This window comes from Bos indicus, chromosome 5 (assembly GCF_029378745.1).
Source record: "Bos indicus isolate NIAB-ARS_2022 breed Sahiwal x Tharparkar chromosome 5, NIAB-ARS_B.indTharparkar_mat_pri_1.0, whole genome shotgun sequence".
Lineage (NCBI taxonomy): Eukaryota > Metazoa > Chordata > Mammalia > Artiodactyla > Bovidae > Bos > Bos indicus.
Genome location: NC_091764.1, coordinates 119,923,986 through 119,939,391, shown reverse-complemented (window position 1 = coordinate 119,939,391; position 15,406 = coordinate 119,923,986). Strand labels below are relative to the sequence as shown.

At 57.1% G+C, this 15,406-nt stretch overlaps 1 protein-coding gene across 2 annotated transcripts in view; it reads left to right on the top strand.

Moving 5' to 3' along the window:
- The window catches only part of TTLL8 (tubulin tyrosine ligase like 8), a 58,973-nt gene that overhangs the window by 7,256 nt on the left and 36,311 nt on the right, over positions 1-15,406 (top strand). Inside the window, exons 4-9 of one of the 2 annotated variants that reach the window (XM_070790617.1) lie at positions 1,799-1,937; positions 2,510-2,583; positions 4,429-4,557; positions 5,723-5,837; positions 7,106-7,225; positions 9,302-9,488. In XM_070790617.1, the coding sequence (XP_070646718.1) occupies positions 1,799-1,937; positions 2,510-2,583; positions 4,429-4,557; positions 5,723-5,837; positions 7,106-7,225; positions 9,302-9,488 (764 nt within the window). Of the gene's footprint in view, positions 1-1,798; positions 1,938-2,509; positions 2,584-4,428; positions 4,558-5,722; positions 5,838-7,105; positions 7,226-9,301; positions 9,489-15,406 lie in introns of those variants that run through there. The other variant, XM_070790618.1, reaches the window with a different exon arrangement.

Genomic DNA, 15,406 nt, shown 5'->3' with positions numbered 1-15,406 from the left:
TAGTGGGTGCAGACAAATGTGTTATGACAAGCTGAATGTTTGCTTCGCATCGTACGATGCTTTCCTTTACTTTAGTGATGCATATTTGTCGCAAAGGTTACTCTGTTTCACACTTGGATCATTTTATTCTCTACCTATCTGTAGGCTTGTGCTTTTGATTTTCTCTTGTGAATAGCATAGACTGAGATGAGAAAAAGATGTGGTCTTTCTGGAGCATTTTGTGTATTTGTCCATAATTAAAGTGCTGGCATATTCCCGTGGGGTTTCATTCATTTGGTGCCTGCTCATTTTTCCTCTCCGTTCATGCGTCCTTGTGGACTGATTCCCCTCTTGTGTTAGAAGCCTTGCACTCCCTGTTCTCCTTTTGCGGTTCCCTTCTGTTTTGTAGTGTTGGCTTGTTACAGTTAGTCCAGTTTTCTGAAGTCATTCAGTCTGACCCTAGCTCAGCAGAGAGCCTGGGGTGTGGGCAGGGATTTTGCTGGCGCTGTGGGCGCCGACACTGCTGCCGTCGTCACCCCGCCCCTCCTCACCACGGCCCCTGTCGTGGTGCGCGGCCCTCGCCCTGCGGCCGGGCAGGCCAGGCTCCGGACCCGTGTTCTGAGCAGAAGGAGCCCCGTGGTCCCCCGAGGGGGTGCTGGAACTGGGCTGCCAGCGTCTGGCCACAAGCCCGCACGTCCTCGGCAGGTGGTCCTGGTCCTCCTGCCCGTGCTGTGTGACAGACCACCACGGCCTTAGCTGCTTAGACACACCCACGTGCTATCTCCCGGCTCCTGTGGGCCAGGGTCCAGGCCGGGCCCTCTGCTCAGCGTCTGTCGAGGCACCGAGCTGGCGGGTCGCATCTGGAGGCCCACAGCGGGAGGAACCCCCTCGGAACTCTCTCAGCTGGTCGGCAGGATTGATTTCCCTGAGACTGTAGAAAGTGTGGCACCTTCAGAGCCAGCAGTGGGGAGAGGCCGTCTCTGCTGTTCTCCATTTCTGACCCTCTTTTCAGGGGCACCCCTGATTAGGCCAGGCCCACCCAGGGTCACCTGCCTTTCAAATTCAGAGTCTAATTAGGGACCCTGTGAGTCTGAGCCGCTGCCCCCTCCTGCCCTGTCCTGCTCTCACAAGCTCGTGAGGCCCTAGGCTCACTGCTGCCCACGCCCCTGATCCCCGCCACTGCCCACGGGATGTGTCCAGGTGGGTCCTCAGCAGCTGGGCCTCAGGCCCCAGCGTGACCGTCCCTCTCCTCGCTCAACTGTCCGCCCGGAAGCGAAGGGTTGTCTGCCACTGCCCTCTGCCTGGCGCAGGCAGCTGGCTCATCCCCACAGTAGTGGGCAGGGTCCCCCGTCCCTGGCTCTGGCCCTGGGTGGGGGCGCCGCCCCTCTGGCCCCTCCCGGGCATCTGAGTGCCCCCCCACCCCTCCTCAAACCTCAAGCACCTCCCCATCCCCAAATGTGCAGGCCGGTCACCTTTGTACAGGAAAGAAAGCCATAGCGCACAGGTCCTGGGCCCTCCCCGAGGCCCGCCTTTCAGACCTCGACCTGCCCTGAGCTGAGGTCTGAGCCTCCAGAAGCCCCAAGGTCCTGGCTGTGCCTCCTCTGGGTGAGTGTGAGCGAGGCCTGTGCGTGCAAGGCCCCCACACCCGGGGCCTTGGACACAGAGCAGAGGTGGGCCTGCCTGGGGGCTGCCTGATTCTCAGAGCGGATGGAGCATCTTCCTGCCGGGACCGGCCCTCATCCTGACTGCAGACTCCTCTTACAGAGACAGGGTTAACTCGTTTTCCATTCCTTAATTTCAAACACACTTGCAATTTGAGGAAAAGAAGATCTTCTCCATCTGCGGACACTACCCAGTGATCCGGTCCACCCTGCGGAGGAAGGGCTGGGTGGAAAAGAAGTTCCACTTCCTGACCAGTCTCGTGCCGAGCGTCGACAGCGACGGGGAAGGGGTGCCAGGTAGAGTATCGGCGTGTGTGTTCTGCGTGAAATGTGTGTGTCTGTCACGGAGACCCAGAGTGGGTTCCATGCGGGCCCTGCGCTCTGGCTCTCCCCAGAGGAGGGGCTGGCCTCTCGGCCCCCAGCCCAGGCGTCCAGGCGTTGACGAGCTCTTTCAAACCCTGGTTCTGGTTACTTCCAGGTGTATCCACATCCAGGCCTCCTCATGCCTGGACGTTGTCCACTGTCCGTCAGCAGCCTGGCCCTGGAAGTCCCTCTTCTGGGCCCAGCTCCCTCCTGGCCCCTGCTTGGCCCCCTGCCACGCTTGCCCCGCCTGGTCCTCCCTGACCGGAGCCAGGCCTGCGCCCCCTCCCCACAGAGCCTGCACCCTCTTGGCTCCAGGGTCTCCACTCGGCCTACACGCAGTTCAGGGCACAGGTCCGTTCAGTGGACGCTCGGGGGGACACCACGGCCCAAGCCTGACTTAACCCTGCTCCTCATGGGACCCGTGGGGGCACTGCTCTGCCCCGGGCCCAGTGGTGGGCCCGGCTGTGGTCGGTGCCTCGCTAATTTCCTGTATGTTGTGTTTGCAGAAAACAAACATGCTGAAGGCAAAGAGAATCAAGATGTGGCTTTGGAGAAAGCAGACGACATCCACGACGTGATGGTAGGTCCCCGTGGGCTCGTGGGGAGCCTCGGCCAGACGTTCACCCTCATCCAGCTTTGAGGACGTGCCTGTGTGCGTGTGCCCTGTGCGCCACGTGGGCCTCCCCGTGTGCCCACGTCTGTGCGTCCACGTGGGCCTCCCCGTGTGCCCGTGTCTGTGCGTCCACGTGGGCCTCCCCGTGTGCCCACGTCTGTGTGTCCACGTGGGCCTCCCCGTGTGCCCATGTCTGTCCACGTGGGCCTCCCCGTGTGCCCGTGTCTGTGCATCCACGTGGGCCTCCCCGTGTGCCCACATCTGTGTGTCCACGTGGGCCTCCCCGTGTGCCCATGTCTGTGCTCCCGTGTGAGCAGACAGGCTGAGCCTGCCATCTGTGGTGACCCTGAGGGTCGGGGCTGCACAGCCCCCGGCAGCGATGGCGGACGTGCAGTCTGCCGCACCTAGGACTGTGCTCCCAGGCCGTGATGCTGGCTGGGCGGCAGGTCAGCCGTCATGGGCTGGGCAGAGCTGGCGGTGGCCAGGGAGGCAGTTGCGTGGGGTTGTGGGAGGCTGCTGGCTGGTAATGGAGGGTCGCTGAGACTCAAGGGGAGAAAAGAAAGTTAAAACCAGGCCAGAAAGCGTGCACTGTGAGGAGAATGGGATGCATCCACCATACTGACATGCAGGGCTGCTGGCCCCCAGAAAACCCTGTGAACAGAACAAAGACCAGTCACTCGGGGAGAAGTTTGCAGGGCGTGTGACTGCCCAGATCTTCTCAGAGTACGTGAAGCGCCCGCCCACCAGAAGAGATGTTGATCGAATGGAAAACGGGCAAGGGCCTGACAGGCCGGTGGGCGCATCATGCCTATTCCTGGCGCGGATCCCTTTCTGCGAAAGTCGACTGCGAGGCTGGGGAGGTGCTGTGGGTCAGGGGTGTGGGGAGCCTGGGGGGCAGGAGCTTTAGCTCTGGACCGGAGGCTGGGCCTCCCCTTGGGCGCCTGAGTGGCCCCCATGCTCTCTATACATCCGTCTGCGGCTTCATCACGCCCTGTAACAGATGAGACTTACTGGGGAAGTGGCTGCAGGAGCTGCCACATCACTCTGAGAGCAGGAGGAAGGACCAAGAGCTTGAGCCCGAGTCCAGGGACCCGGGTCAGGTGAGCTTCGGAAGTGGCGCTGGCAGCCTGGCACCAGTAGGGGCCCCCAGCCCACCCCCGGCAGCAGCACTGTGTGATGGTATGCAGGAGGAGCCGTCCTGCCGGAACACGGGGCTCAAGATGGGCTGACCCGAGCCACAGGCATCAGGTGGTTCTGACATGCTGTCTGCAGACGTGACCCAAAGGGTCTTCTCCAAGGTGTTCGGGTCATGTCCGGGGGCAGGATCATGGAGAATCTTTTCCCTTCCTCATATCTCTTTGGTTAGAATTTTTGACCAAGCAGAAGAGCGCAGACACCAAGGACTCCCAGTCTTGCTTCAGCCGCGGTCCTGGGCCCTTGCACTCTGATGGCTCGGGGCAGCAGAGGAGCCCGCGTCCTGGCGGCCGGGGAGGGGGCTCCCGGGGCTGCAGCCAGGGTGTCCTGGAGAGAGCACCTGTGGGGCGGGCAGTGTAGACCCCGCTTGCTGCCCCTGCCGCCCAGAGTCCGAGCCCCGCGTCCCCTCACATGGGAAGCCCTGTGTGGTCACAGCGGCTCCACATGGGCCGGCAGGAGGCCCTCAAGGAACGTGCGAGGCTGCTGTCAGGACTGGAGCTGCATGGAAACCACACGCACTTCTCAACCTAAACCCCGAGCCCTTCGCCCTGGGCCTGCCCCACCCTCAGAGACGTGAGCCTCAGATGCTGGGTACTGATAAAGGTTTCTTCTTGCCAGTCCAGGTTGGTAAAAAATGAAACACCCTACTTCCTCTGGACAATCAAACGGGACGTCATCGACTATCACAGCCTGAGCTGCGACCAGATGCTGAACCACTACGGGAAGACGGCGTCCTTCACCACTAAGGTGAGTGCGGGACTTGGGCAGGCTCAGGGCAGGGCGGTCGCGCCCTGCCTCCTGAAATGCCAGCGCCTCCAGAGCTGGACAGCCCCATGGGGCACCGGTCACCGCGGGGCTCCTCCCCAGGACTGGAAGCTCCTGGCCTAGCCAGAGGCCGCCTGGCATCAGTGTCCAGAGACGCTTGGCACTATTCCCCGCAAACCTCCCCAGAGCCTCTGCGTCCCCCACCGTGTCCCTGGGTAGGCCCAAGGTGACAGAATCACTCTCCTCTAGGCTGCAGGGCAAACCCCAGACAGGGCCAGTGACTGCTGCCCCAGCAGCCTGGCCTGGGCCCAGGGCCCTGGAGCGGCTCTGGGTCGGTGGGGTGCCACCCTCACCTGCACTGTGACTTCCAGCTGTTGGGGGCACTGCCACCCACTTCTCACCCTCACCCGCTTTCAGCCACCAGCCACCCCAGGCAGCCATTCCCCATGTACCCTGAAGGCTGAGGCTGGGGTGGGGCCAGCCGGGACAGACAGGCCTGCACGTGCCCCTCAGCAGCAGGAGGGCCTCAACAGTCAGAGATGACACGGGGGATGGGACGAGGCTCCTGGCTGCCCGCGGAGCTCCCCCAAGGCGTCCTCACCAGGCCTCAAGCCACTGGTGTGCTTCTGGGCTGGGGGCCGCCTGCAGGGGCACAGTGGGCCCGGGCTCCCTGCAGAGACCCCAGGCAGTGATGGCCTCATGGCTCTGGGGTGGGGGCCAGTTTCCCTAGACGGGCTGCTGGGCTGGGCCTGCCTGACCACGAGTGTGGCATCAGGCGGGCACAGTGTTGGGGGGCATGCTGTAGACCGGGGCGCTCCCTTGTCTGCCCTCCCGGCTGGAGGCCGAGCATGCAGGGGCGGGGGTGGATGCAGCACCCTCTGCACTGGGCACTCCCAGACGGCCCTGTCCACCCTCAGGCCTGCGCAGCTGCCGCTGACGACAGGGTGAGCCGAGGCCCTGGCCGGCTCGCCGGGTAACCTGGGTGTTGGGCCAGTTGGCTGGGGGGCGGAGGGGCCGGGGGTCAGGGAGGGTCTGCTCCCCAAGGTGCCCACTGAAGCCGGCGCCACCCGGCCAGGCCCACGGGCTCTCAGACTGGCCGAGAGGGCCTGGCGCAGCCTGTGGGCCTGAGGTGCCGCTGTCTCCGGAGATCGGGCTGTGTGTGAGCATGCGGAGCCTGCCGTGGTACGTCCAGGCCAACCCCGACACCTTCTTCCCGCGCTGCTACAGCCTCTGCACGGAGAGCGAGAAGCAAGAGTTCCTGGGTGAGTGGGGCCGGGAGACCTGGGGCCTCTCTGTGGCCTGGCTCCCAGCCCACAGGACAGGCCTCAGGGCTGGAGGTGGGGCGGGCCCGGTTCCATCTCAACCCTCAGGTCTGTCTCTGGGCTGGGGACAAAGGCTGCTTCCTTTGGACCTGCCCAGGGGCACGGGAGAGAGAAGGACAGGACGGGGCAGGCAGGGGGTCGCGTGGGGGTGCCCGTGTCTCCTGAGCACCCATCTGGAGGCCGTGGAGATGCGGCCGCTGTCCAGCACACACTGCCCTGCGCCTGGCCCCCAGGCCGGCCCCCAGGAGTGAGTGGCCGGATGCAGGCCAGGCAGGGTCAGTGGGGGACCGTGGGTGGGGCCTTGTGAGAGCGGGTGTGGGCGGAGACCCAGGAGGGGCGCAAGGGCGGCAGGCGGGGAGCTCCTGGCCGGGAGCAGGCAGCACGCCCGCGGGCCTTGGGCTCAGGGCTGTCCATGCATCAGGACGGGAAGGGGGCGAGGGGCGCTCCGCTTCTGGGTGTCTCCAGGGTGGCCAGAGCTGCTGAGGGGGGCCTCCCCTGAGGTGTGGAAGGAGCGGGTTTGCTTGAGAAACTGTGGGGATATCTTACAGACCTCCGTGTGGTCTGTGCTCAGAAGCAGAGGTTTTGTGGCAACCTCATAAGGAGCGCTGTTGGAGGCGTTAGAGTCTGGAGTCGGGGTGGGGAATAGCCGCTGCGGCCTCTGAATGGTGACAGGAGTCCAGAGCCAGCCCCAGGCCCAAGCCTGAGTTTGGGGGACCCTGAGTGAGTGCTGCAGGACCCCCGGCCACCCGCACTTAGAGCTGTGGACCCAGCTTCCAGGGAGGCCCCTCTTGTGAGGGGGAGAGTGCAGCTGCTGTCCGCAGAGGGCGCTCCTGGAAGGATCTGTCTGTGCAGGGTTGAGGACGCTGGGCAGGCAGAGGTGGTGAGGGTGCCCCCAGACCACGGCCCGGGTGGTACAGGACAGCGGCAGGAAAGGGGGTGCCCGGTTCTGCCTCTGGGCCCGTGGGCAGGTGGATGCGTGGCCGCGGGGGAGGTCCCAGCTGTGAGAGTCCACTCTGCAGAGGCTGGAGGATGAGGTGGGGACGGACCGTGTGGGCAAGGGGGCAGTGGGGAGCGCTTGGCCCCCCAGAGGGCCACGAGGCAGGAGCAAGACTCCGCACCCTGGGCAGGACGTCTGGGCTGAGCGTGGCTGGCGCGCCGAGGGCCCGTCCCCGCGCAGGCAGAGGGGGCGAGGCCTTGTGTCCTTGCAGACGACTTCCGGCAGACGGTGGCCTCCAGCATCCTGAAGTGGGTGGTCAGCCAGCAGAGCAGCAGGAGCAAGCCGCGGAGCAGGCGCGAAGAGGCCCGCGACGGCGGCGCGAGCAGGAAAGGTGTGCGGCGGTCGGGCCGGCGGGGCCGTGGGCGGGGCTCCCGGGACGCGGCGGCGGCGCTGCCCCGCCCCCAGTCTCCTCCCGCAGAACCCGACGGGAATGGCACTCCTGGGTCTTGTCAGAGGTGTGACCCACTGTGGGATAAGGCCTACAAAACTCAAATTTAAGTCTTTTTTGGTTGTCATTCACTTGAATAGAACAGTTTGAGGTTCACAGCAAGACGGGAGCAGAAGGTCCAGGGATATCCCACGTACTCTCTGCCCCTGCCTCCCCCACTGTCAACATCCCCCCGGACGGTACATTCGCTGTAACTGATGAACCCACACTGACATGTCATCATCAGAGTCACAGTCTACGCCAGGGCTTCCTCCTGGTTTGGACAAATGTACTGTCACACGTATCCACCAACATAGTATTGTACTGAGCAATTCACTGCCCTAAAAATCTGCTCAGTGGTAAAGAATCTGCCTGCCAACATAGGAGACATGGGTTCCATGCCTGGGTGAGGAAGATCCCCTGGAGAAGGAAATGGTAACCCACTCCAGTATTCTTGCCTGGGAAAGCCCTTGGACAGAGGCCTGGTGCGCGACAGTGCACGGGGTTGCAAGGACTCAGACGCGACTGGGCAACTAAGCAGCAATAAAGTCCTCCGCAGTCAGCCTGGTCATTCCTTCTCGCCCCTGACACCTGATTCCCACGGTCAGCCTGCTCATTCCTGCCTCACCCCTGACACCTGATTCCCGTGGTCAGCCTGCTCATTCCTTCTCACCCCTGACACCTGACTTATTGTCGCCACAGCTCTGCATTTTCCACAATGCCACAGAGCTGGAATCATAAACTACATGCGATTCAGTCCTCTCTCCTTACTGACGTGCGTTTAAGGTTCCTCCGTGTCTTTTCATGACCCAGGAGCGCATTTCTCTTTAGCACTGAATAACATTCCCCAGTCTGGACGGACAGTTTGTTCCTTGAGTCATCTACTGATGACGTGGGCATCCAGGGGCATCTTGGTTGCTTCTGAGTCTTGGCAATTGGGATTAAAGCTGCATACAGAGTTTTGTGCAGCCCTACGTTTTCAACTCACTTGGTAAAGTCGTGTTCGGAACACGACTGCTGGATAACACGGCAAGAGTGTGTTTTTTTCGTTTGGTGAGAAACTAACCGCAAAACCGGGCTCCCAAGCGGCCGCGGCCCCGCTCTGCGCTCCCCCCTGAGCGACGCGAGCGCCTGTTGCCCCACGTGCTCACCAGCGTCTGGCGCTGGCGCTGCTCGGCGTCGTGGCCGTTCCGATGGGTGTGTAGCGGCGCCTAAGTGCTTTAGTTTGCATTCCTCTGACAACACATGGTGATGAACGTCTTTCAATATACTTATTTATCACCTGTACGTATTCTTTGGTGAGAAATTTTTTCAGCTTCCCTCCATTTTTAAATTGGGGTATTTGTTTTTCACTGAGGACCAAGTGTGTGCTCAGAAGCAGAGGTTTTGTGGCAAGCTCATCAGAAGTGTGGTTTCTCTTCCATCAAGGGGCTGGGAGGCCAGGGGGAGGGGGAGGGGCAGAGGGGGTGGGCACAGCGCAGTGGGAGGGCAGCTTCCAGAGGGGAAAGGTTACCTGCCCAGACCCAGGTGTGGCATCCAGGGTGACCACCCAGCGACATGGGACCCCTCACCATGAGTCCTTGAGGTGCAACCCGGTGGGGTGGCCTTTGCCAGTGGCACCCCCAGGGTGCCACTCCACGGGGTGGTGGCCCGGGCTCCCACGGTGGGTGGGCGGTATGGGCGGGCAGCGGCCCGGGCTCCACGGGGGCGGGCGGTGGTCCAGGTCCCACTGGGGCGGGTGGCAGTCCAGGTTCCACGGGGGTGGGTGGCTGCCCGGGCTCCATGGGGGCGGGCGGTGGTCCAGGTTCCACGGGGGTGGGCAGCGGCCCGGGCTCCCACGGGGGCGGGTGGCAGGGGTGGGCGGCGGTCCTGGTTCCATGGGGGCAGGCGGTGGTCTAGGTCCCACAGGGACGGGCAGCAGCCCGGGCTCCATGGGGGCAGGAGGAGGTCGAGGCTCTCTGTGCCTTGCTTGGGTTTCAGTTCCTGAGGGTGCAGGACCGAGGCTCATGGGCCTATCGGGGCAGTTCGTGGATGTCGCGTGCAAGGTGTGCAAAGCCTACCTGGGACGGCTGGAGCACGAGGACATCGACCTCACCGAGGACAGCGCCATGGGCCTCACGGAGGACGAGTGGAATGACCTGACCCAGCAGTACTACTCGCTTGTCCAGTAAGACGCCCGTTGGCGGGCTCCGGGGTGATGTGAGGGTCACCCAGAGGGCTCCGGGCGGACTTCAGGGTGTCCGGCGAGGTCTGGCCCCTGGGACATCAGGGATGCTTTTCTGGGTGTTGGGGTGCGCAGGCCCCAGTGGACGGATAAAGTGACACCCGGGGAGCCTGTGGGCAGCGCCGCCTCCAACACCTTCCACACCCTTCGTGTTCTTGGCGTTGCTCACGCCTGCAGCAGCATGGGGGCCTCTTCACGGCCAGGCTGCCCGCTGGGCTTGGGTGGTCAGGACTAGCCAGCCGTTGTTAGGCCCAGGCCTCCTGACTCCACGACTTCCAATTGCTGCGTATACCCAGGGACCCGCTGCTCAGGGGCCCGAGCTGTTTTAACGGCCGACAGATGGGAGCTGGGGCAGAGGCAGGCCAGCACCCTTGGGGAGCGGCTGTCGGCCAAGAGAACAAGGCAGGAAGGCCGCACCCTCGTTCTGGAGGGCCTGCCTGCAGCCCACACATGCCATTCCAGGGCTATTTCTGCTGTTTTAGTCCTCCTTCCCTTCTTTTGGGTCAAGTGTTTTCTTTCTTTTCTATGGGCTATAAATACAGCACAGGGCATGCCGTGTGCTAATGGTGTTTGTCCCGCTGGGTGAAAGTGTGCGAGGCCACGGCTCCTTCGATGCCCAGCACCCCCACCAGTGTTGCTGTGGAAGTGCACGTCCATGGGATCATGCACACCTGACTTCTGCTCAACACGAGACCTGTGAGATTTACCTGCCGGGTAGTTGGTGCCGAGTCCTGTCCTGTCCACTGACCGCAGGGTGCTCCCTCCCGCCGCGGAGTGGCAGTCGGATACCAGTTACCGCCAGGCTTAGACGGTTTCCAGACTGGTTCTGCAGCTCCACGAGCCAGCGGCAGTGCGTGTGCGCGCGCCCACCCCCACGACACGGACGCGCAGCGGCACACTCTGTGGTCTCCCTCCTCGGTCGTCTCCTTGCGCCCTCAGTTTGCGCTTCTCTGATGACTGGTGAACCCAGGTTCACGTGCTTATTGGCCATTTGGATATCTTTTCTCGTGACGTGCTTATTCTAACCTTTTGATAGTTAAAGACAAAGAAGTGAGTGCTCTGTTTATAAAGCTAATCTGTCGCCTTTGTTGGAGACGTGTGCTGAGCGTGCCTTCCCCTAGTGCGTGACTTGTCTTTTTACCTCTCAATGGGATTTTCTGATGAGATCCAGTGTTAATTTTTCCCTATAATGGTAATAAGGCCTTTACAGTCCTGGTTAAGCAAACAGTGTCTACTCCACATCATGAAGATGCTCCTTTATGATTTCTTCTACATGCTTTGGTCTTCCCTGGTGGCTTAGATCGTAAAGAATCTGTCTGCAGTGCAGAAGACCCAGGTTTGATCCCTGAGTAGAGTGGATCCCCTGGAGAAGGGAATGGCTATCCACTCCATTATTCTTGCCTGGAGAATTCCATGCACGGAGGAGCCTGGCGGCTACAGTTCACGGGGTCACAAAGACTTGGACACAACTGAGGGACTAACAGTCAGTTCAGTTGAGTCCTCAGTCGTGTCCGACTCTTTGTGACCCCATGGGTCGCAGCACGCCAGGCCTCCCTGTCCATCACCAACTCCCAGAGTTCACTCAAACTCATGTCCATTGAGTCGGTGATGCCATCCAACCATCTCATCCTCTGTCGTCCCCTTCTCCACCTGCCTTCAATCTTTCCCAGCATCAGGGTCTTTTCCAATGAGTCTGTTCTTCGCATCATGTGGCCAAAGTTTTGGAGCTTCAGCTTCAGCATCAGTCCTTCCAGTGAATATTCAGGACTGATTTCCTTTAGGATGGACTGGTTGGATCTCCTTGCAGTCCAAGGGACTCCCAAGAGTCTTCTCCAACACCACACTTCAAAAGCATCAATTCTTTGGTGCTCAGCCTTCTTTATGGTCCAACTCTCACATCCATCATGACTACTGGAAAAACCATGGCTTTGACTAGATGGACCTTTGTTGGCAAAGTAATGTCTCTGCTTTTTAATATGCTGTCTAGGTTGGTCATAGCTTTCCTTCCAAGGAGCAAGCGTCTCTTAATTTCATGGCTGCAGTCACCATCTGCAGTGATTTTGGAGCCCAGAAAAATAAAGTCTGTCACTGTTTCCACTGTTTCCCCATCTATTTGCCATGAAGTGATGGGACCAGATGCCATGATCTTTGTTTTCTGAATGTTGAGTTTCAAGCGAACTTTTTCACTTTCCTCTTTCACTTTCATCAAAAGGCTCTTTAGTTCTTTGCTTTCTGCCATAAGGGTGGTGTCATCTGCATATCTGAGGTTATTGATATTTCTCCCGGCAATCTTGATTCCAGTTTGTGCTTCTTCCAGCCCGGTGTTTCTCATGATGTACTCTGCGTATAAGTTAAATAAGCAGGGTGATAATATACAGCCTTGACGTACTCCTTTCCCAATTTGGAACCAGTCTGTTGTTCCATGTCCAGTTCTAACTGTTGCTTCTTGACCTGCATACAGATTTCTCAGGAGGCAGGTGAGGTGGTCTGGTATTCCCATCTCTTGAAGAATTTTCCACAGTCTGTTGTGATCCACACAGTCAAAGGCTTTGGCACAGTCAACAGTACATGCTTTATTGTTTTACTTTTCACTTTTAGCTTTTGTGATTAATCTTAGTTTCTATGTGAGGTTCTTTTTTGTATAGAATAGGCATGACTTTTGCTGGAACTTGCTTTTGACCCTGCCTAGCCCCGGTCTGTTCTGGTGACTGTCTCATGCACACTTGAATACAACATGTATCTGCATTGCTAGGTGGCGTGTTCTTAAAAAATATCAATGAAGTCAGCTTAGTTATTTAAACCTAAACTCTTGCCGATTATTTTACCTGCTTGTTCTCTAAGTTGCTGTGAAAGCTGAGTTAAACTATCTGATTGTATTTGAGATATTAATAGACATAAAGAGGATATTTCATAGTAAGGTGATTCCATCAAAGGAATCAACACAGTCTAGAATGGAATGCAGTGAATACCGCGACAGAATACATAAAACAAATAACCACAGAATTAAAAAGAAAATGGAAATGAAACTAATTTTTGTATGTTGACTTTATATTCTGCTACTTTGCTGAATTTATTTATTAGCTGTTCAGTTTTGGAGAAAGTTTGAGAAGGACTGGTAGAAACTCTTCTTTAGACGTTCGGTTGGTTTCACCAGTGAAGCTGCTGTCTCTAGAGCGTTTTTCTGTTGGGAGGGCTTTTATTACTGATTCAACCCCTTTAGTGAGTATGTGTGCTTAGCCACTTCAGTCGTGTCCGATTCTTTGTGACCCCACAGACTGTAGCCCACCAGACTCCTCTGTCCATGGGATTCTCCAGGCAAGAATACTGGCGTGGGTGGCCATGGTCTTCTCCAGGGGATCCTCCTGACCCAGGGATCGAACCCACATCTCTTACGTCTCCCGCATTTGCAGGTGGGTTACTTACCACTGGGCTTCCCTGGTGGCTCAGCTGGTAAAGAATCCGCCTGCAATGCGGGAGACCTGGGTTTGATCCCTGGGTTGGGAAGATCCCCTGGAGGAGGGAAAGGCTCCCCACTCCAGTATTCTGGCCTGGAGAATTCCATGGACCGTATAGGGTCGAAAGGGGTCGGACACGAAGGAGCGACTTCCACCTAATTTCCCACCAGCACCGCCTGGGAGGCCCTTAGTGGGATATGTCTTCCTTTCCACGTGATTTCGTTTGGCAGGTTCGGTGTTGCTCAGAATCTGTGTAATTCATCCTGGTTATCCAGTTTGTTCATGGACAACTGTCCGTGATACTCGCTTATAATCTTTTTTATTTTTGTAAAATCAATAGGAATGTCCCCAGTATCATTTTTGACTTTAGTAATTTGAGTTTTCTCTGTTTTTCTCTTAGTCCTCCTAGCTAAAAGTTCATCCACTTTGTTGATCTAGCCAACTTTTGGGTTTATTCATTTTCTCTATGGTTTTTCTATTTTGGTTAATTCTTCTCTAGTCTTTATTATTTTCTTCCTTCTGCTAGCTTTGCGTTTAGTTTTTTTTCTTTCCAGTTCCTTAAATTGTAAAATTAGATTATCGATTTGAGATTTTTCTCACTTTTCAATGTAAGTGTTAGTCGCTCAGTTGTGTCCGACTCTTTGTGACCCCATGGACTCTACCCCTCCAGGCCCCTCTGTCCATAGGAATCTCCAGGCAAGAGTACTGGAGTGGGTTGCCATTCCCTTCTCCATTTTAATGTAAGCCTTATAGCTATATGTTTTCCCGTTGGTACTATTTTTGCTGCACCTCTTAAGTTTTGGGCACCAGAGAAGCCCAAAACTAATCTACAGACTCGTTGTAACCCCAATCAAAATCCATGCAGGGCTTCGCCTGCCCCAGGGGGAAAGGATAGGAGGAGCTGACAAACTGAATCTGAAATTTATTTGGAAATACCCTGGTTGCTCAGTGGTAAGGGATCTCCCTGCCAATGCAGGAGACGGAGGTTCGATCCCTGGGTTGGGAAGATTCCCGTGGAGTAAGAAGTGGCAATGCACTCCAGCATTCTTGCCTGGAAAATCCCATGGACAGAGAAGCCTGGCGGGCTACAGTCCAGGGGGTCACAGAGAGTCAGACACGACTGAGCAACTGAACAGCAACAGCAATAAACGATTCCCAAAAAAACAAAATTACTTTCATCAAGAAAAACAAATTTAAAGGACTTATGCCCTGTATTTGAAGACCAGCTGTAAATCAACAACAAGTAAGACAGTGTGGTGTTGGGATGAGACAGGTGAATAGGCCGATGTAACTGGATAGTCCCAACACAGCCCCTCACACATCTGAGCGCTTATGTTCCAGGTGCCTCTGGGGTTCAGTGAGCAAGGGTCAGTCTCTCCTTTAAATGGTATCTGAGCAATTAATATCCTTATGAAAAGACAGAGTGCCTTGAATCCTGCCTCAAAATATACACAATTAATGTGAGGTGTGGCATGTAAAAGTTTAAAAGATTAACAAAACATTGGAGTATATCTTCATGACTGCAAAGGAAGGCAAAGATTTCTCAGATCAGATCAGTCGCTCAGTCGTGTCCGAGTCTTTGCGACCCCATGAATCGCAGCACGCCAGGCCTCCCTGTCCATCACCAACTCCCGGAGTTCACTGAGACTCACATCCATCGAGTCAGTGATGCCATCCAGCCATCTCATCCTCTGTCGTCCCCTTCTCCTCTTGCCCCCAATCCCTCCCAGCATCAGAGTCTTTTCCAGTGAGTCAACTCTTCGCATGAGGTGGCCAGAGTACTGGAGTTTCAGCTTTAGCATCATTCCTTCCAAAGAAATCCCAGGGCTGATCTCCTTAGAATGGACTGGTTGGATCTCCTTGCAGTCCAAGGGACTCTCAAGAGTCTTCTCCAACACCACAGTTCAAAAGCATCAATTCTTCGGCACTCAGCCTTCTTCACAGTCCAACTCTCACATCCATACATGACCACAGGAAAAACCATAGCCTTGACTAGACGAACCTTTGTTGGCAAAGTAATGTTTCTGCTTTTGAATATGCTATCTAGGTTGGTCATATCTTTGCTTCCAAGGAGTAAGTGTCTTTTAATTTCATGGCTGCAGTCACCACCTGCAGTGATTTTGGATCCCAGAAAAATAAAGTCTGACACTGTTTCCACTGTTTCCCCATCTATTTCCCATGAAGTGGTGGGACCAGACGCCATGATCTTCGTTTTCTGAATGTTGAGCTTTAAGCCAACTTTTTCACTCTCCACTTTCACTTTCATCAAGAGGCTTTTTAGTTCCTCTTCACTTTCTGCCATAAGGGTGGTGTCATCTGCATATCTGAGGTTATTGATATTTCTCCCGGCAATCTTGATTCCAGCTTGTGCTTCTTCCAGCCCAGCGTTTCTCATGAGGTACTCTG